At 52.4% G+C, this 17,549-nt stretch overlaps 9 protein-coding genes across 9 annotated transcripts; 4 read left to right on the top strand and 5 right to left on the bottom strand.

Moving 5' to 3' along the window:
• Positions 1 to 417: 417 nt before the first annotated feature.
• Positions 418 to 4,108, top strand: PV05_04704 (uncharacterized protein). Its single transcript, XM_013461131.1, has one exon. It carries the CDS (start codon positions 681 to 683, stop codon positions 1,434 to 1,436), a length of 756 nt encoding a protein of 251 aa, XP_013316585.1. The 5' UTR covers positions 418 to 680; the 3' UTR covers positions 1,437 to 4,108.
• PV05_04703 (uncharacterized protein) lies at positions 1,372 to 4,189 on the bottom strand. Its single transcript, XM_013461130.1, has 2 exons — positions 3,266 to 4,189; positions 1,372 to 3,173 (listed from the first exon to the last, which is right to left on the bottom strand). Exons 1-2 carry the CDS (start codon positions 3,512 to 3,514, stop codon positions 1,671 to 1,673), a joined length of 1,752 nt encoding a protein of 583 aa, XP_013316584.1. The 5' UTR covers positions 3,515 to 4,189; the 3' UTR covers positions 1,372 to 1,670.
• A 571-nt stretch (positions 4,190 to 4,760) lies between these two features.
• On the bottom strand, positions 4,761 to 6,932 carry PV05_04702 (uncharacterized protein). The gene is made up of 2 exons (XM_013461129.1): positions 6,091 to 6,932; positions 4,761 to 6,039 (listed from the first exon to the last, which is right to left on the bottom strand). The coding sequence occupies exons 1-2, from the start codon at positions 6,704 to 6,706 to the stop codon at positions 5,123 to 5,125; spliced, it is 1,533 nt and encodes a 510-aa protein (XP_013316583.1). The 5' UTR covers positions 6,707 to 6,932; the 3' UTR covers positions 4,761 to 5,122.
• Positions 6,933 to 7,223: 291 nt separating this feature from the next.
• PV05_04701 (uncharacterized protein) lies at positions 7,224 to 8,109 on the top strand (the record flags this gene model as incomplete). The annotated part of the gene is made up of 3 exons (XM_013461128.1): positions 7,224 to 7,832; positions 7,881 to 8,004; positions 8,054 to 8,109. 3 exons carry the CDS (start codon positions 7,224 to 7,226, stop codon positions 8,107 to 8,109), a joined length of 789 nt encoding a protein of 262 aa, XP_013316582.1.
• A 200-nt stretch (positions 8,110 to 8,309) lies between these two features.
• PV05_04700 (uncharacterized protein) lies at positions 8,310 to 9,423 on the top strand (the record flags this gene model as incomplete). Its single annotated transcript, XM_013461127.1, has 2 exons — positions 8,310 to 8,401; positions 8,454 to 9,423. 2 exons carry the CDS (start codon positions 8,310 to 8,312, stop codon positions 9,421 to 9,423), a joined length of 1,062 nt encoding a protein of 353 aa, XP_013316581.1.
• On the bottom strand, positions 9,406 to 10,824 carry PV05_04699 (uncharacterized protein; the record flags this gene model as incomplete). Its single annotated transcript, XM_013461126.1, has 2 exons — positions 9,406 to 10,259; positions 10,374 to 10,824. The coding sequence occupies 2 exons, from the start codon at positions 10,822 to 10,824 to the stop codon at positions 9,490 to 9,492; spliced, it is 1,221 nt and encodes a 406-aa protein (XP_013316580.1). The 3' UTR covers positions 9,406 to 9,489.
• A 712-nt stretch (positions 10,825 to 11,536) lies between these two features.
• On the bottom strand, positions 11,537 to 13,503 carry PV05_04698 (uncharacterized protein). The gene has a single exon (XM_013461125.1). The coding sequence runs from the start codon at positions 13,349 to 13,351 to the stop codon at positions 11,804 to 11,806; it is 1,548 nt and encodes a 515-aa protein (XP_013316579.1). The 5' UTR covers positions 13,352 to 13,503; the 3' UTR covers positions 11,537 to 11,803.
• Positions 13,504 to 13,808: 305 nt separating this feature from the next.
• Positions 13,809 to 15,518, bottom strand: PV05_04697 (uncharacterized protein; the record flags this gene model as incomplete). Its single annotated transcript, XM_013461124.1, has 2 exons — positions 13,809 to 15,293; positions 15,346 to 15,518. 2 exons carry the CDS (start codon positions 15,516 to 15,518, stop codon positions 13,829 to 13,831), a joined length of 1,638 nt encoding a protein of 545 aa, XP_013316578.1. The 3' UTR covers positions 13,809 to 13,828.
• Positions 15,519 to 16,456: 938 nt separating this feature from the next.
• Positions 16,457 to 17,449, top strand: PV05_04696 (uncharacterized protein; the record flags this gene model as incomplete). Its single annotated transcript, XM_013461123.1, has 1 exon — positions 16,457 to 17,449. One exon carries the CDS (start codon positions 16,457 to 16,459, stop codon positions 17,447 to 17,449), a length of 993 nt encoding a protein of 330 aa, XP_013316577.1.
• Between the last annotated feature and the right edge of the window lie 100 nt (positions 17,450 to 17,549).

Here is a 17,549-nt window from a genome sequence, read left to right as displayed (position 1 = left end):
GCTTGACGGAGCCCATCTAGGCATCCTCGGCACCTACTAAGCGGTGATAAGGAAATCGCTAGGCACCAGGCTGCCTGAGGCTACCCCGGAGCTAACGTTAGGAGCCTCAGCCTATCGCTGGGGTTGCGACTCGATCGATGCTTCTCTCTGCTTATCTTTTGCGGATTGATTTGTCTCATTAGACACCACAGCTGCTTGCGGCTATTCTCTGCTGCGGCGCTGTAGGAATGAATCTTGTGCAGCTCCTCCAAGCGACGGAGATGTATCCCGAAGGCTGGACCCAGGCTCGTTCAGGTAGTTGCAAGCGGCGATATCAAAGATTTTCGGGCGTGGAGTTTCCTTTCGGTTTAGACGACGTGCGCCTTGCGCTTGACGAGGCTCCTCACTCGTTTCCTACAGAGCCCGATCGACTGGTCACGTCAATATGCTGATGATTGAATGAGATCAAAGGGCGCATTCACATTGTCTCTGATGAAGTGATTGATGACGGGTATGTCCGGCGAAGCCTAGCTTAGGGACCTACGAAGAACGGAAACTCTCAGCGAGTTGAGGATACGAGTATTATCTCAAGAACTCATTAGCCTCCATCTACTCCAGTAACCATCATTGACTCTTATCGTCTTCGCCATCACTACCCAGCACACCGCATCCATCAAATCAATCCTCATCGACTCGACAGCATGTATCTCCGAGCCGTCCACGCCGAGCTCAACATCCCCGCGCTACGCAACTTCATCAAACAAAACCCTCTGGGTCTCTTAGTCACAGCCATACCCTCGTCAAACTTCTCAACAATTCAATGTACGCACCTTCCCTGGCTGATCGACGTGCAAGACGATACCAGTGAGACCGAGCTGGGAAAACTACGTGGCCACATGGCCAAACCCAATCCCCATTCTAAAGCCATGACAGAAGCCGCACAGACGAGATCGCCGTCCAACGGTCGTCTCACGGAGGAAGTCTCGGTGATATTCAATGGTCCAGCACATCACTACGTTACACCCAAATTTTACGTCGAGACAAAACCCAGCACAGGCAAAGTCGTCCCGACGTGGAATTACTCTGCCGTTCAAGCCTACGGCACAGCCACGATCTATTTCGACTCCAAGAACGAAGAAACCGGCGAGTACTTGCAAAAGCAGATCAGTGACCTGTCGTATCATGCCGAGACGAATGTGATGGGTTACTCGAAGCCTTGGGGCGTTAACGATGCGCCAGATCGGTATATTGAACTGCTCAGGAAAAACATCATCGGCATCGAAGTCGAAATCACGAGGTTGGAAGGGAAGTACAAGATGAGTCAAGAGTTGGGCAAGGGTGACCGAGAAGGCGTGATTAAGGGATTCGAGGAACTGAGGACGGATGATGCAGTGGCAATAGCCCGGACGGTGGAGCAGCGAGGAGCCCTGAAAGAGGCTCAGGCTCAGGCTGCTTGAACCAGACACATTGAACGGTAGTTATCGCAATCTTCATCTGAAAGGGTACAAGCCACCAGGAGTGAAGGAGCAAAACAATCATGTCATGACCATATTGTCGTCCACCCTCGACCCAACGCCACCAGAAATTAATCACACAATCCGCCAACTCCTCGCTTCGATGAGCAACCAATCCCTTTCATGAAATGAAGAGCCTTGACCGGGTAGCGAAACATCAACCCAGAGAAAAAGATCTCAACTCGTCGGCAGACTCGTCTGTTTCTTTTCTCCCGTCGCAATCCCACTCAACCATGCACTTACACTCGCCTCCGTCACGCTTTCATCGAATTCCGTCCCATCGTCCAACACCATGATACTCCCTGTACTCCCACTTCCAACAAGCACGACAGCAACCTTGACCGTTGCGTTGGTCGGCCGAGCAAAATAATCACTATCGCCAATCGCGTGGGCTCCGTGCCACGTCGACTTGCACTTCGTATTCCCCGAGTCGAGAACCTCAAAGATATCGAACTCGCCACAGCCCGACGTCCAACATGAACAGTTGCCATATTGTTGCGTGCGTGGGATCAGCGCATTCAGCATCCACGCCGCGGGCATGTCCATGTTGAAACCTGACGTGCCGGTCAAGGGCATCTGAAACTCGAGCAAGAAGAGCTTGGATGCACCGGAGAACCCATGATAGGCAACACTCCCGGGCCGATAGTATCCGCAATCACCGTTCTCGCCTGAACAAGCCTTGTCCGTCATGATCACGAACTCGGAGTTGTCGCCGACCAACGTGTCAGCCAGCGTCACGGGGCCAGACGAGGCGCCGGTGTTGTCGGCATTAGCGTAGGAGAGGGACAGGCCCCATGTCGTGTCAAAGACCCCTGATCCACCGCCGCCAAAGTGATTGAGAAACACAAGCCCATCGGCCGAGCCAGCCTCGGCGTCGTAGTATGCTTGTCGAGCCCATGTGCCGGCGCCGACGGATGTGCTGGGAGAGCTTGACGGTGTGACGCTTGAGGATGCTGCACTTGATGATACCGCACTCGAGGCTGCCGCGCTTGATGATACCGAGCTTGGTGATACTGCGCTTGACGATTCTGTACTGGAAGTTGTTGTGCTCGACGATGCTGCACTCGAAGAAGAGCTACTCGAGGAGGCGACTGGATAAGAGCTGGTTTGCTGAGATGAAGCTGGCGCTGACGTCGAAACTTCTGTCGGAGCTGAATACCCATCATCTGCTGAAGACGATGCGCTAGCTGGGAACGGGATCGTCGCGCTAGTTGCAACCGCAGACGCAGACACAGATGCAGAGTCGGATTGTGCCGACGACACGAGCGTCGCGAAAGTCGAAGTCGCACTCGGTCCGAAATAATCGTTCGTCCAGGATACAATCTTTCCATCGATCGTTGCGGTCACCATGTCAGGCCCAGCTGCAGCAGCGGTGGTTGCTGCTGAACCTGAATCGGTCGCCACGGTCGATGCCGGGCTTGCATTCTGCTCGCTCGAGAGTTTCCTCCACACCGTCCAATCGTCCCCATCGGCGCGCTTCTCTTTATTGGTGGCTGCCACTTCTCGGTCCTGCGCATCTCCTGCATCACGTTTGTGCTGATGGAAATGCTGATGCGCATACCGTCCCATATGCGGCGAAGGGTGGTATGCGCGCTTTGTTTTGGTTTTCGACTGGGTCGAGCCGAGAGTGTAATATGCAAATTGTTTCAGTTGGATTGGACCGCGGAAGTGCCACGATACCTAATCACGAGAAAAAGATCAGATCACGTTCATGTTCAGTCAGGCCTGAAAATGGAGGGCAACATCGAAAAGTCCTCGTCAAAGCCACTTACCTCGTCGTCAAATGGAGCCATGCCACCGCCATAAGTGGCCGCTTGAAAATCACATTGACCCTGGCTGTCCATGTTGGTGACTCGCTGGTACTGTCCTGCAGTACCGAAGTTCGAATATGAGATTGCATCGATCTGGCTGCAGTAGTAATTGCCGCCTTCGAGGGTGCAACTACTGGAGTCTTGGGCGACGGCCGTACCAGCGGCCGCAAGGAGGGTGCTGGGTATGACCCAGGCGTGTCGTATCTTCATCTCTGCGACGGATTTCCAGGCTTTTCTTTCTTGCTTTATATACGTTGTTCTGTGGAATGTGTGTCGTATGAATTGGTGTTAAGGCCAAGATCAAGATTCCAATGATGTCTGAGACTATTGTGTAGGTGTGAGAGATCGACGAACGTGGTGGACTCTGACTCGAACATGGACAATATGGTCAAATAGGCGATTGTCTTATTCCACGGCGTTCGTATTCTTTTCGTTTGTCCCGAAGACCCGAAGGGAGGCGAAGCGAGCGGCGAGCGGCGAGCGGCAAACAGGGTGCCCTTATGACTTATTCAAGGCAGTGACCCTGAATAAGGTCTGTGAGTTCGTGTCCGGTTTTCCTGAATGAAATGAATGGCTGGCAGAAAAAAAGAGGTCCCGAGTGACAAGTCTTATCTTAACTGTGGGCATTGCATGGGGCGCAAGGACGTGGAACTGTTGTGCAGTGAACACGTCCAATACTAGTAAGCAAAAGAGGTGAACCCGGTCGCGTGCGGCAGTATTGGTCACGCCAACAAGTGAACACTGAACGAAATGAACAAAGGCAACCCATCCTCCCTTGTCAAGACTCAAGGGGAGTCGGGGAAATTCGACGTCCCGCCTTCCAAGAGATGCCGGGCATGCGCAAACGTGGCCATCTCGCCATGCAAACCCAAGCCATCCCAAGCCATCGTAATCGCGCAAACGGCACTGATGGAGGGGACTGGGCCGCACAAACAAAGAGGAGTACGGAGGGAGTAGGTGATATAGAATGATCAAAGCGGATGTGGTCGAGGCGTGAAGCGCGAGGCTTTGTGTTGAAATGGAGTGAATGGAGTGAATGCAGTGCTCTGATTGGGTTGTTCCGGCCTGGCACTGGCGCAAGGCTCGGCCGTGCAGAAACAAAGACACATACTCCGTACGTAGTGGATTCGATGCACGGATACCGTGGTTGGGTGCGTGGTATACCAAGTCCCACCTCCACCACCAGCCTCTTGGGTCCGTGTACTTGCACCTTGGCCACGCTCTTGCCCAGCGTTGCCCAGCCTTGTCTTGCAGCTGTGTGAGATTAGAATTACCTTGGTATATCCCCTTGCAATCTCATAAAAGGGGGAAAATGGAATGTGGCCACAACGTCTACGTGGACCTCCTCTTGCATAACGTATCTTGTTTTGTGTTGAAATAGAAGGGCGTCGCTCACCGATATAAGGGAACGAAAGGGAGGGTTATCTTTTCATGAGGGGTTTCCGCCCCGTATCCAGCACACTGGTACCTAAGGTACATGGTCATGGCATGCGCCAGCCTTGCAAGGCACGGACTGTCGCGATAGAGGGGAGATATCTGGAGGACGTCCACTCCACCACTCCATGACACCTCGGCCGTAATCTGATCGTGAAGGGTGCCAGTCATATCAGTAGCATTGCCATTGACGTCCGCTAGCCGCGTAAGACATGCGCTGCCGGGGCGCGTGAGTCTGGGTATCTCAAAAATCTAACAAAAAACATAGGCCACCCAAACGCCCTCGTCCAGCCTCATTTTGGGCCGGGCATGCTCCCCATTTCCAACAATGCGTAATCTCATCATCGTCATCATCATGTACACGTAACCGGCTGTTAGCGGCTCCTAACGGCTCTTGACCTTGGTCCAACCACTCGTCCCCTTGCCCTTGCCAACGTCCTCGCCGCCGACCACCTTCCTGGACTCGTCATAATCCTTTCCATCCATCGCACGGGTCCTAATAACGACAGCGTCGTCCATCTTCTCACCTCCATCGTCCCACTCCTGCTCCTCGAGGAGCTCCCACTCTGCGGTGTTCATCTCACCAAGCAGATGCTTCTTCAAGGGGTCGACAACCATGTTGTACTTGTTGAGACGCCAGTTGCGAGATGGATTGTCGCCAGCGGCAGCAGCAGAGCCAAGAAAGGTATGCGCTGAAGTGTGTGAACCAGAACCAAGGCGACCGGCCATCATATTGCTGTCAGAAGCCGGTGATGATGTGCTGTGGGATCGAAGTTGACGAATTTGGAGGTCTCGTTGAGTCAGAGTGCGAAATGTAGCAGGCGATTGTGGCACAGCGACAATCATCTGGCACAGATTCCGACCAATATCGCAGACATCGTCCCACAACTCGGTACCCTGAACGAAACCTTGAGTGCGACAGAGCCATGCGATATCCCAAGCGAGGAGACAAATGCCTTCTAAGAAGAAGTTGAATGCAACAGGTTCTTTCTTGGCGTACTGGGCGACAATTTCATTGACGTCGAAGGAACCAATGAACAGAGGACGCGGTCGAGGGAAGGAGCTGACATCGACACGAGATGCAGTGGGGCTGCTTGGCGCGGACAGACTCGACCCAGTGCCAGGAAACGCGGTTCGATGGCCGAAGTAAGATGTTTGAGGAGAGTTGATGGTTGGCAAGGGGTAATCTCGATGAGGAAGCGTGATCTCGGCAGGAAGTCGGACACCAAGATAGTATGCGCAAAGGTAGACAAGACGAGCAGTGCTGTCGAGCACCGCTGTGAGTTCAGTGCATCGTATGTCTAGACGAAGCTGTCAGTGAGGCTCAAATGGAAAATGACCAATATGCTTACTGTTGATGTCCTTGAGATCCGGCAATGGAAGTTGTGCAATCATGTAGCAATCTTTGATCGAACCGTCTTTGATCTTCTTCTTGACGCGTCGCAAACCCAACAGCGAGGCAGCCTCTCGGCATAACACTGCTTTGGCATCAACAGTTTTGTTGTGGACGATATCATGATCCGCTTTCAGCTGCGCTGATTTCTCCTTGAGTTCTTCCCATTTTTTGGCCTCATTTTTACGTGCAGCGTCTTTTGCGGCGGCAAGATTCGCTCTGCGCTTGTGAAGGAGTTCTTTGAGCTGTTTAGCTTTCTCTTGTTTCAACTCTAACTCTTTCTGAGCGATAGCAAGCTGACGTTCCGTTTCTGAATTCTCTTCATTGATCTGCTGCACCTCGTCCATCTCGAATTGTTGTTGGTATGCCGTTCTTAGAATTGCAATCGCGTTGTCGAGTGGCTCTTCTGGCTCATCTTCCGCAACGATAGCCTCGACCTTCTTTCCAAGTGCTTCTTTCTCCAGCAGTACTCGTGCCAATTCCAGTCGGATTGGGTAGAGCATGCTGCGGACGCAGCCCACGCAGTTCGGGCCATCCTCTTGAGTGAGGTTCTTCTGACAAATACCGCAATCCATTTCCTGTGATTTTGAATGTTTGGTGTCGACACAAATGAGATCGTCGTAAGGGTTCAGGGGGTGTTCAACCTCGTGTTCGGTTGTGGGCTCGTAGACCTCATCCAGCGACCACTCTGGTGGATGGCTGGAAGCTGAACTGTTGTCATGATGTTAGACTCTTGTCTGAGGATTTTCAGGAATGTGCAGCAAAGCACAATCACGTAGACACGGTTATCATTGCTGAGCCTCACGGATAACAAAGGAAATAGGCATCACGTACCTTGTCGATGCGCCTTCTCTACCACTGGCTGAGCCGGGTCTGGGCACAACTGGCCCCATGACGAAATGCAGATGGCGTGTGAAGTATCCACGTGATTTCGTGTTGGCGCTAAGAGACGCTAAGCAAATAAAGGACAAGCGTGACGGGATGGGCCGAAAACCGCTGATTAGCCGATGAAGAAAGAGTCTCAAGCTCACCACCAACTTGTAGTCTTTGTTTCGTTGATGAAATATATAGAAGAGAAACACAAACGCAACCATGGAGTCTCAGAATGTTGCTGTGCAATCTGTTTCTGCCTCACCCCGTTCGCGAGGGGAGAGCACCGAGATGGACGCGGCGACAGCAGTCAACTCTTCTCCCCCGTTACCCAACAGACCTCGACACGTCCAAACTCCCAGCATCGGAAGAAAGAGACACAACGAAGAAGTCTACGAAACCCCCCAGTCGCCTCTACGCAGTCCTAAAACACCAAAATTCCAGAGAGGCGCCGGCATCAGCACATCACAACATGTGGAAGGCCGCCAGAACCGTGACAACCCCTTCCAAACCGGTGGGAACCTGGATCATGATCAACTGCGAGGAATCGCGCAAACAACTACAGAAGACCATAGCCAGCGAGAACCAATTGCTCAAAACCCAACAAACACTCCCACAGAAGCCAACAGACTCGTTGGACGGATCGAACAATACCAAAAAGGACTCGAAGAAGAGTTCCAAGAATTCGAACAATCACTTTCCGAGCGAGACAAAGCCGCTGACCTGGAGTCACTGGATTGGAATGAGCTGGAGAAGCGCTATAACGATGAGATTCAACCGAAGATCGCAACTGAGGAAGCCATCATGAACGAATTCCAGACTCGGTTCCAAGTAGGCGAAGCCTTCCCTGTTTGTGTTCCAGACTGACATCCTCTGCAGCAGTTTCTGCTGTATATGCAAGTATCAAACGAACACGAGGCCGAGCGTGCTGTCAAAAGGCTACGTACCAGGATTGCGATTGCGCAGAACGCAGAGTCATCTCTTGCTACCAAGCAGGCTCACCGTACGTCTTCCGCTTCGACTAAGTGGGCTCATGTTAACACAGCTTACAGATTCCAAGGTGCTTCAAGCGTTTCAGAATGCGATGGAACTCCTGGGAAATCTGTGATGGATTTCATCAGGGACAAGCTGACCGTCGTATGGCAATTGTAGTTTGGCCGCTGATTTCGGAAGCCGAGGTTCTACGTCACACGACGCGCACCATTCGCGCAAATGCGAAATAACCGAGACTCGTGCTGGTGCTTGGTGAATCCTACAACTTCTTGTACAACAGTTTTATCATGACGAGCTCACGAGGGAACGAAGATCATGTCTAATGATTCCAACTCTAATACAGACGGACACCTATTGTCACGGTTAAACGCGCTCAAACAATCCACTGTTTCTTTCGACCAGACCAAGTAGGCAGTACCGCAGTGTTAAGGTAGTTCACTTCCAAACTGATCGTGATAGCTTTCAGACGCCTCTAGCAAGCGGGCCATCTCTATCTACAAATCCTGCACACGCCCTCCACTCAGACTTGCTGTCACGATGGAAGTCTATCGGAGGCAACGCACATACAAGCACACACGATCCCGCAGACACTACCGAGAAGTCCGAAGATGACAAAACTGTTGAAGAGCTTCTCGCAGACCTTGGACCTTCAGATGAATGGGACGTGGGCAAAAGCGAGGAGAAGCAGGTGGGGGATTTGTTGAAGGCAGCAAAGTCTGCGTTAGATGTTGCCAAGGAACAAGAATCTCAATCGATGGAGAAACAGGAGGAAGACGACGCACCACAAACACCTGCTAAAGTACCTGCTGTCGATGTGTCGGTCTTCCAGCCCGAGCCTGAGTCTGAAGAGGAGGTCGAGGGCAGGGCTGTGAGCAAATCGAAGGACACCCTCGATAAAGAGGCGGATGAGTTGCTGGCAAGAATCCTCGACGAGGTCAATCACGAGCCTCCAGAGTCAGTACAAAACGACGGCAGGGAAGCAGCAGACCAGGTTGAAGAGAACAACTCCGAAGGCCTAGCTGAACAGACATCCTCATTGAATCTTCCTTCTACACCCTCCAAGGACCCTGATCCTCTTCAGGTTGAGCCCACGTCCAGCGAAGACGATGACCTAGCGTCTCGTTTCGCGGGGCTCTCATTGCCATCAGTGCCGACAACGATGAAATCGACCAATCCCTCCAAACCTAGAGCAAAAACGAACGTCGGCTATGCCGACGAAGAGATCGATACATGGTGCATCATCTGCAATGACGACGCGACGCTACGCTGCATCGGTTGTGATGGGGACCTATACTGTACAAATTGCTGGATGGAAGGCCATCGAGGCGAAGACGCCGGGCTTGAAGAGCGAACGCACAAAGCCGTCCAATTCGTCAAAGGAGGCGGAAAGAAAAGGCAGCCCAAAAGAAGAGTTATGATGGGCTCTTGACATCCATCCATCCATCCATCCATTCATTCCTTGTCTTGAACTCACGCCTTCCCAGTTCTCAGTCCTTCAAACAGTATCACGATCGACCCTCTTCTCGTCTGTCTCATCCGCCTCATCAACAACGCTTGCCATCCTGTGATTCTGCGCCGACCCCGGCGGTACAATCCAATACACAATCCCATGCAGCATACTCGCAGCCAGCGGTCCCACCCAATTAACCCAATGCCACCCGGGAAAATGACTTCCCACAAACACACCAAAACATCTCGCAGGATTCAATCCCGCACCACCGCTCCCCGGGACCGAGAACGCAAAACACAACGCACTCCCACCCGCCGCGAGCCCGACCAGTATCGGCGCCAGCGCGGGCCCGAAAATCTCCTTCTGTCGCGGATCCAAACCCACCCCAAACGCCATGACCAGCAACAGCAGACTGCCCATGAACTCGATCACGAACTGCGACGAGATTCTCGCCTCGTCCGTGAACAAGAAGCAGCCGCCGACCTTGAAAAACCGCGTGCCCGCCGCGGCGCGGAGCAAGAGACCTGCAAGTGTCCCGCCCAACGTCTGCGCCGCGACATACAGTACGAGACGTGGGAACGTGGCCAACCGCGCGAAGAAGGTAGCGAACGTAATCAAGGGGTTGAGATGTGCGCCGGAAATCGCGCCGAAGCAGTAAATCAGAAGCGTGATGAGGATCGTGTTGATGCACGCGGCGACCAGGGGGCCGAGGAACGAGGTGGTGCTGAAGACGCCCGATGTAGGGGATGGTTGGGGCGGTGGTGTGCCCGGGGAGAGGGAGTCGTACGCGCTGCCGAACACGAGGATCATGGTTCCTACGCATCATTAGCACGGAGAGGTTGTCAAGCCCGGACGCCCCTGTGCGGATCCGTTCCAAGAGCCAGGCCCGACACCAAGACTCGGACTCTGACTCTGCAAGATCAACGTACCGAAACACTCGACAACAGCAGCCTTGTACATATCCACCTCCCTGAACCCGCCGAGATCGAACATCTCCCGGAGATTCAGATTCGGCGCCGCGTCGGGCACTTTCCTCAACAATTCGGCATCCGCCGGGTTCGACCGGTCGAGGATGAATGTCTGATTGCCACCTAAGCGACCGGCGAAAGGGGCCAGCATGCCGGTAGTCGTGTTCTCCGACTGTCTTCTTCTTCTCGGCGAGAGAATGGGCCGCTGCAGGGTCCTTGTCATGGTCGAGTCGCGCCGACGGTGAGCGTCCGTAGAGTGAGGTGCCTCCGGCAGCCCTGGCACGCCTGGATACGGATTCGGATTCGGATTGGGACGGGTTGGTCGGGAGTTGTACGCGCGAAGAGGGACCTCGGCTGGGTCTTTGGGATTATCGTCGTTGACGTTAGAAGTATGCTGGGCTTGCGAGGCCATTGTGACGCTTGTCTCTCTTGCTCTCTTGCTCTCTTTGCCTTGCTCTTTTTGCCTTGCTCTTCTCTCCTGCTCCTGTGGCTCAAAAGCTATAGTCGAGGAATACTGATAAAGGCCCTTACGATGCCTTGAAAATGTGCGTCTTGCTCGCTCTCGCCTCGGTATGCACGAGAACCCAACTTGTTGTGGAGTTGTTACGGTTTTGTACTCTGTACTCTGTACTCTGTACTCTGTGCTCCTCGGACGCAGACCTTAATCTCTGCGCGTCTCGGCTTCGCCGCTTCGATCTCGGGATTTTTTGGCAACCCCGGAAGTACGTCTAACTGGCAACTCAACACGATTACTCCGTACAGGCAAAGAAAAAGACCGAAAAGTCTGAAAAGGGTATTCAAAAAGCAAAAGGCATAAAAAGGCCTCGAAATTGGATAAAAGGGCAACATATCAACGGACATATACCATAGCTACCACTAGTAGACCAATCTAACTTACCTAAGGTATCCGTAACTCCCGTCTCAAGTAAGCCATTTCCCCCTCCCCCCGGTCACCTACCTACTAGTCTGGTAACTTGGTTGCATAACAATCCATCCCATTGAGGTTGGTGGATGCTTGCCGTTGCTGAATCAGCACCTGAAGCCTCTGAAGCCTCCCACCCGACAGAACAGGGGCACAGAAGCGGGCCACTTCATGTCATTTTGTTCTCCGGACCTCAGGACGCAACGAAAGCAACCTTGAATAAGGCTGGTGAGGCTTAGAAGACCTACCTAGGTAGGTATATTACTAGCAAGCACCTACTAGGTAACACTGTCCACAGTCTGTCAGCTGTACTCCACCCAAGTCCATTTTCAGAGCCCCAAACATGATATCAATAAAGATGTCGACACTTTTCGCTCTCATACGCATGCATGCTAACTAGCATCTGATTGAAAGATTTCACCGAAGTAGTAGGAAAACACCACCCCGTTGCAAACACAAAATCCGTTTCCTAGTCATCATCCTCCCGTTCAAGATGATCATCGTCGGGATTCAGCAAAACACCAATGTTCGTACTCTCTTCCAGGACCCTTCTCCCTTGGTCCACATCATGAGCAAGTGACATATCCTCCATCACCAGCCTGAGCGTCAACGTCGGAACCAACACAGCACTAACATATCCGCCAACACCCGCAGCTCGAAGGACCGCGTCGGATTGTAGAGCTTTTTTAAGCGTCTCTGTCAGTGCCTCTGTGATAGCCGTGACCATAATTCTCGTGCCTTTCGGGCCGTAATAGCCTGGCTTAGCTACCTCCACGACTCCTTCTCTCAGATATTGGCGTATCGTTTTCTGATTGCCTTTCGCAGTCTTGACTTTCTTGTCGAGTTCGTCGAGATAAACACTCGATATTTGCCGGTTGATGAGCTTCTTCAATGAAGGCAAGTGGCCAGGTATTCGAGACTTTTCGAGTTCTGCCCAGTCGACATTCGGGTAGCGACGCCGCTCCCATAGCTCCTTGGCATCGGCCACCTGGTGCTGAGAGCAGAAGTTTTGTTGTTGCTTGAACGACAACGAGCGCAGATTGTCCGGAATATATAACGAGATCGAATCGTGGACAACTTTCTGGCATACTGGACAACGAACACGATCTTCGACCGGCTCAATTTGCTCGATGAGGTCAGCTTCGTTTTCCAGGATGAACATCGAGTCAACAGATGATAGAGAAGACGTCGATCCTGATCTTTGTCGCTTGCTGTTTGATGGGAGTGCATCTTCAAATACGGAAAGAATATCTGTAGCTGAAGTTGCAGCCGAAGAGGTAATATCAGGTAGTTCGGGAACTCGGAAGTCTGTCTCTTTCCGTGTTCGCAGAGCTTGTGGAAGGTCTGCGATATCCAGTGCTTTATTTCGTCGAGATGCGGCTCTGGTTGAGTGTTTTTCGGGTAATGGAGCAACGCCAACATAGTCTCCTCTGATTTTAAGACCATTCCCAGGCCTTTCAATTTCTTCGTATGAAATGAATTCTTGCTTCAGGCTGGGCTTCATCCCCAGCGTGTCTATGGCCTCGGGTTTCTCAAAGCATTTGCGACCAGCATATGTTTGTTTGAGCTTTCTCTTTTGAGAACCCTTTTGAGAGCTCTGGGAACCTAGCCATGCGTCTTGCATGTCAGGCGGGTTGGGTACATCGATCGTGTCAAGGGAGTCTTGGTCCTTGAGTTTCCTCCGCTTGCTTCTTGAGGATGCTGCCGTGGTGGCCGGGCGTTTCGGTGGGCTGCGAGTCGGGCTCTTCGTCGTGTTCAGAGGGACATCTGCTTTTGTCTCGAGGTCGGCATTGGTGTCTTCGTCATCGCTGCTCGCGGGAGGACCATAGATTGCCACCAGGTCGTCCTCGGCGGGTTGGGTCTGCATGACCGCGCTTTCCTCGTCTGCGTTGATTCCGGAGTCAGAAGCGAAAGCAAGTGCAGTATTCCTTCCAAGTACGGTCCGCAACAGAGTCGGCCCCCGATAGTTCTTCCGCGTCAGAAACGTTTTCGAGTAACTGGCATTTGGCCTGTTCATCAGACCGCAGGGACCATGTTCGAGGACGATTGAGGTGCGTGTCTGTTGTCAGTGACACCAGCTGGGGGAGTTTACGTTCGCAAATGTCGTACAATTCTAATGGTACAAGATTGTCAGTAAAGATCTAATATAGCACTTCAATGCGGAGGTGAGACCACTGTATTACCTTAGGTAGGCACTGTAGGGTGGGGATGGTAATTTAATGGGTGTCGCACTCGTGACGCGACAATCAGCCGGAATTACGGAGGATAATTTTTCCGAACACTTACTAAGCAAGGTAAGGTGGTCTCATAGTCAAGTACTCCTCCGTACTGGATATTCACCTCCGTAACCACTGTGACAGTGAATCTTTCTTCTTCCTCTCATTCCTTCGTAAGATCATTGAACTGGGAAAACATACTGATCATCATACATGTCCAGACAGTCTGTACTACCATTACGGAGTTACGGACTTCATCGCACCAAATTCTCTCGTCCTCAAGCCAGGCTGAGATCTGAATATCCTCGAGCTGCAACCTCATCACACCTCTTCCTGTACCCCGGAGCAGGCCCCATATATCTTGCAATTGTCCTCTTCTGCTTGTGAGCCAAATTTTTGTTGATGCCAGTCATCCAGGAGTCCACTTCATTGGTCAAGAGGCCCTCTGAGCATTTATGGACGTGGTCAGTCCACTCTTCCACCCCCTTCTCCGTGGCTTCAATCCGGGTGATGTTGTGGTCTCGGCAATAGCATATACAGTCCGCTATCCACCCCACTGCAAACTCGATGCTCCGAGGTATGTTGCCAAACATCTGATGCGGGCCCATAACCATCATCATGTTAGGAAACCCACGAACGAAAAGACCTAGTTGTGTCTGAGGACCCTCGCTCCAGATATCCTTCAATTTCACCTTGTTCACGCCCTGAAAGTCTACTGCGGTGAAACATCCTGTCACGGCGTCGAACCCAGTGGCGTAGATCAAGATATCCAGCTCAAATTCTTCATTCCGGGTTTTGATTCCTTTCTCGGTTATGCGCTCGATTGGATCCTCTCTAATATCGACCAGTCGGACATTCTCCTGGTTGTATGCCTCGAAATAATGCGTCTCCATCGGTATACGACGCGTGCCCCAGCCGTGATCTTTCGGAATGAGCTTTTCTGCGGTTATTGGATCTTTCACCCGCTGCCGGATTTTGTTCGCAAAGAATTCGCTACAAGCAGCATTTGCCTGCCTGTCATAGGCGATATCCGCAAAATTACTGACCCATTTAGCGAAGCCTGGCCGAGAGTATATTTCTTCCCAATATGCTATTCTCTCCTCTCCTGAGACTTCGGTTGATTTTCTGGGTTCTGGCGGATGTAGGAAACAAGTGGCGGATTCTCTGCACTGCTTGAATATTTCAGGATACCGCTTGCGAATGTCTTCCATCTCTTCGGGAGTAATTTTGGCGTTTCGAAGAGGAGCGGACCAGTTGGCTGTGCGCTGAAACACTGTCAAGTGACCGACTGTCTTCACGATTTCTTGGATGATCTGAATGCCGGTGGCTCCTGTGCCTATGATGCCGACTCTTTTACCTTCGAGCGACACCGGCTTGCGTGGCCAACGTGCTGTATGGAAAGCCTGTCCTTTGAAGTCGTCAACACCAGGGACGTTCGGTAGTGTCGGTTTGTTCAACAAGCCCATCGCTGTTATCAGGAATCTGGAGGTATAGTGGTGGCCTTGATGATCAATCAACTCCCATGATCGACTGTCGTCATGGTAATGCGCTGACTTGATTTCAGTGTTGAACTGCATGTCCGACCGCAAGTCGAACTTGTCTGTGACGAACTGAATATACCGCAAAGTCTCGTGCTGAGGCGCGAAATGCTCTGTCCAGTTCCATTCATCTAGGACATCCTGGGAGAAGGAGAAATTGTAAGAATAACTCTCCGAGTCAAAGCGGGCTCCTGGATATCTATTCCTGCAGGAACGTCAACACCAGCCAACAGATACAGATGTTCGGCTCGACTCACCAGTACCACGTACCTCCTTCACCAGTACCGGCCTCGAGTACTCTGGTCCTCAGACCAAGCTGCCTCATTCTATACAAGGAGTAGATCCCACTCAGACCAGCTCCAATGATCAACACATCGTAATCGAATTGCGAATTCATGGCGGCAAAGTCCGTCTCGCCCACGCTTCCCATGTTGGCCAATAAATAGATGGAGGCGCTTGAAGAGTAGGAACAATCTGACGACGGTCTTCAAGTATCGGATAGGGTGTGAAAGAGCTGCTCAATTTGCCAATACTCTGGCAATACCGTCCGTCAAACATCAAGTGGCGACCGGCTGGAGACTTCGATATTCGTCGTGATCAGTATTCTCCCGGGTCTCCTCATACAAACCGAGGCTGCGGTCATCGTGCGGAGTGCGGAGAACAAGGCGAGGCTGCGCAAGGCTGGCAATAGGCAAGGAGCAGAATACGTCGCAAAATTCTTTGATGACCGCTACAAAACCCAGCCGAGCATCGTGACTCGAGGTGGCTACAGGGCATTAAGCGGGCTGTTTAGCTTTGGGCAAGATAAACTCCATGCATCAATGATCACAGATGCATAATCAATTCAATATCTGCAGCAGAGTTGCCCTCACCAAAACAATTAATTCACTCGGCGATTCTGACAATCCACCACGACTGGCCCAAATACAAATACGAGAATGGATGGACTGAAGTCTCGAGTAAGGCCTCCAGCCAATCTTGCACTCCTCGCAGAGGCCAATCTACAAATCCAGGATCACAGTCCAGTCTCATCCGTCACGAACCTGCGAGGCTCTGAGCAGCTCAACCAATCATTTATCCACCATCAAACCAACAAGCCCGGACAAGCACGGTCGAAGGCCTGACCGGTTCAATCCCACCCCGAGCCTCACGCACGCCAACCAATCACAACACCACATATCCATACCCTGGCAGCAGAATAGACACCTCGTCCTTGCACGACACAATCTCGCTGCCTGAAATCCCCAAATGTCTATATAACCCGGTCGGACCTCACCTATGCTAGTACGAACACTATGTAAACATACACATACACACCCAAATACCCCCTCTCAGTCCAGCCAGCCAGCAAAGCTACTAGTAGCTAGCATGCCAGGAAGCGCCATCAACCCGGTCCACGACGACCACCACTACGACCCGGACAAGCACATTCCCGACCTATCCTCCAAAGTGATCATCGTCACAGGCGGCAACAATGGTATTGGCAAGGCCGCCGTGATCGAGCTGGCCAAACACAACCCCAAGCGCTTGTACCTATCGGCCCGAAGCAAAGCGAAATACGACACGGCAATGGCAGACGTCCGCGCCGCCGCACCCACGGGTGCTGCGAACGTCGACTTCCTCGAACTCGACCTTGCCTCATTCGCGTCCGTCAAGCGCGCCGCGGACCAAGTCCTCGCATCCAACGACAGGCTCGACATCCTGATCAACAACGCCGGCGTCATGGGCCTACCTCCGCACCCGACCACGAAAGAAGGCTACGAGATCCACTTCGGCACGAACCACATGGGCCACGCGCTCCTGACCAAACTCCTGCTGCCTCTGCTCCTCAAGACTGCGGCGGCCGAATCCGAATCCAAATCCGAATCTGCACAGCCGGCGGACGTGCGGATCGTCAATCTCAGCTCCGGCGCCCACAACATGCCACCGAACGGCGTCTTTCTGCCCGACAAGGTCGTCACCCCCATGGAAGGCGTATGGTCGTACACCCGCTACGCGCAGTCCAAGATGGCCAACGTCCTGCACGCCCGAGAACTCGCCAGACGGTATCCCCAGATCATCTGTGTGTCCGCGGACCCGGGCCGTGTCCAGACGCCGCTGCTCGACGAGATGTTCAAGACCAAGAACTTCACCACGTATTTCCAGAAGACGTACGATTATTTCGCAAAGCCCTTGTCCGCCAGGCAGGGCGCCTACACGGAGCTGTGGTGCGCGACCTTCAAAAAGGACGAGGTCAAGAGTGGTGAGCATTATGTCCCATTCGGGCATCGTGTTCCCGGGCACAAGAAGAGCCGTGATGAAGCGATTGCGAAGAAGTTGTGGGACTGGCAGGAAGCCGAGTTTAAAAAGCATGGATACTAACTTTCGTATCCTTGATTTGGATGTCAGCTTTGCTTTGTACTCAAAAGGGGTTATGGAAACGAGTGGTAACAGGGCGAGTTTGATAATCTTGGATACTAAG

This window comes from Exophiala xenobiotica (assembly GCF_000835505.1).
Source record: "Exophiala xenobiotica strain CBS 118157 unplaced genomic scaffold supercont1.3, whole genome shotgun sequence".
Taxonomy (NCBI): domain Eukaryota; kingdom Fungi; phylum Ascomycota; class Eurotiomycetes; order Chaetothyriales; family Herpotrichiellaceae; genus Exophiala; species Exophiala xenobiotica.
This window is presented reverse-complemented; position numbering and strand designations above follow the sequence as displayed.

Excerpts from the sequence above, each read along its gene's own strand:
- PV05_04704 (XM_013461131.1), top strand. The coding sequence starts at position 681 with ATGTATCTCCGAGCCGTCCACGCCGAGCTCAACATCCCCGCGCTACGC.
- PV05_04702 (XM_013461129.1), bottom strand. The coding sequence starts at position 6,706 with ATGGATTGCGGTATTTGTCAGAAGAACCTCACTCAAGAGGATGGCCCG. Across the intron at positions 6,040-6,090 it reads GGATCTCAAGGACATCAACA|ACATACGATGCACTGAACTC; the intron begins GTAAGCATATTG and ends AGCTTCGTCTAG.
- PV05_04703 (XM_013461130.1), bottom strand. The coding sequence starts at position 3,514 with ATGAAGATACGACACGCCTGGGTCATACCCAGCACCCTCCTTGCGGCC. Across the intron at positions 3,174-3,265 it reads TGGCTCCATTTGACGACGAG|GTATCGTGGCACTTCCGCGG; the intron begins GTAAGTGGCTTT and ends TCTCGTGATTAG.
- PV05_04698 (XM_013461125.1), bottom strand. The coding sequence starts at position 13,351 with ATGAACAGGCCAAATGCCAGTTACTCGAAAACGTTTCTGACGCGGAAG.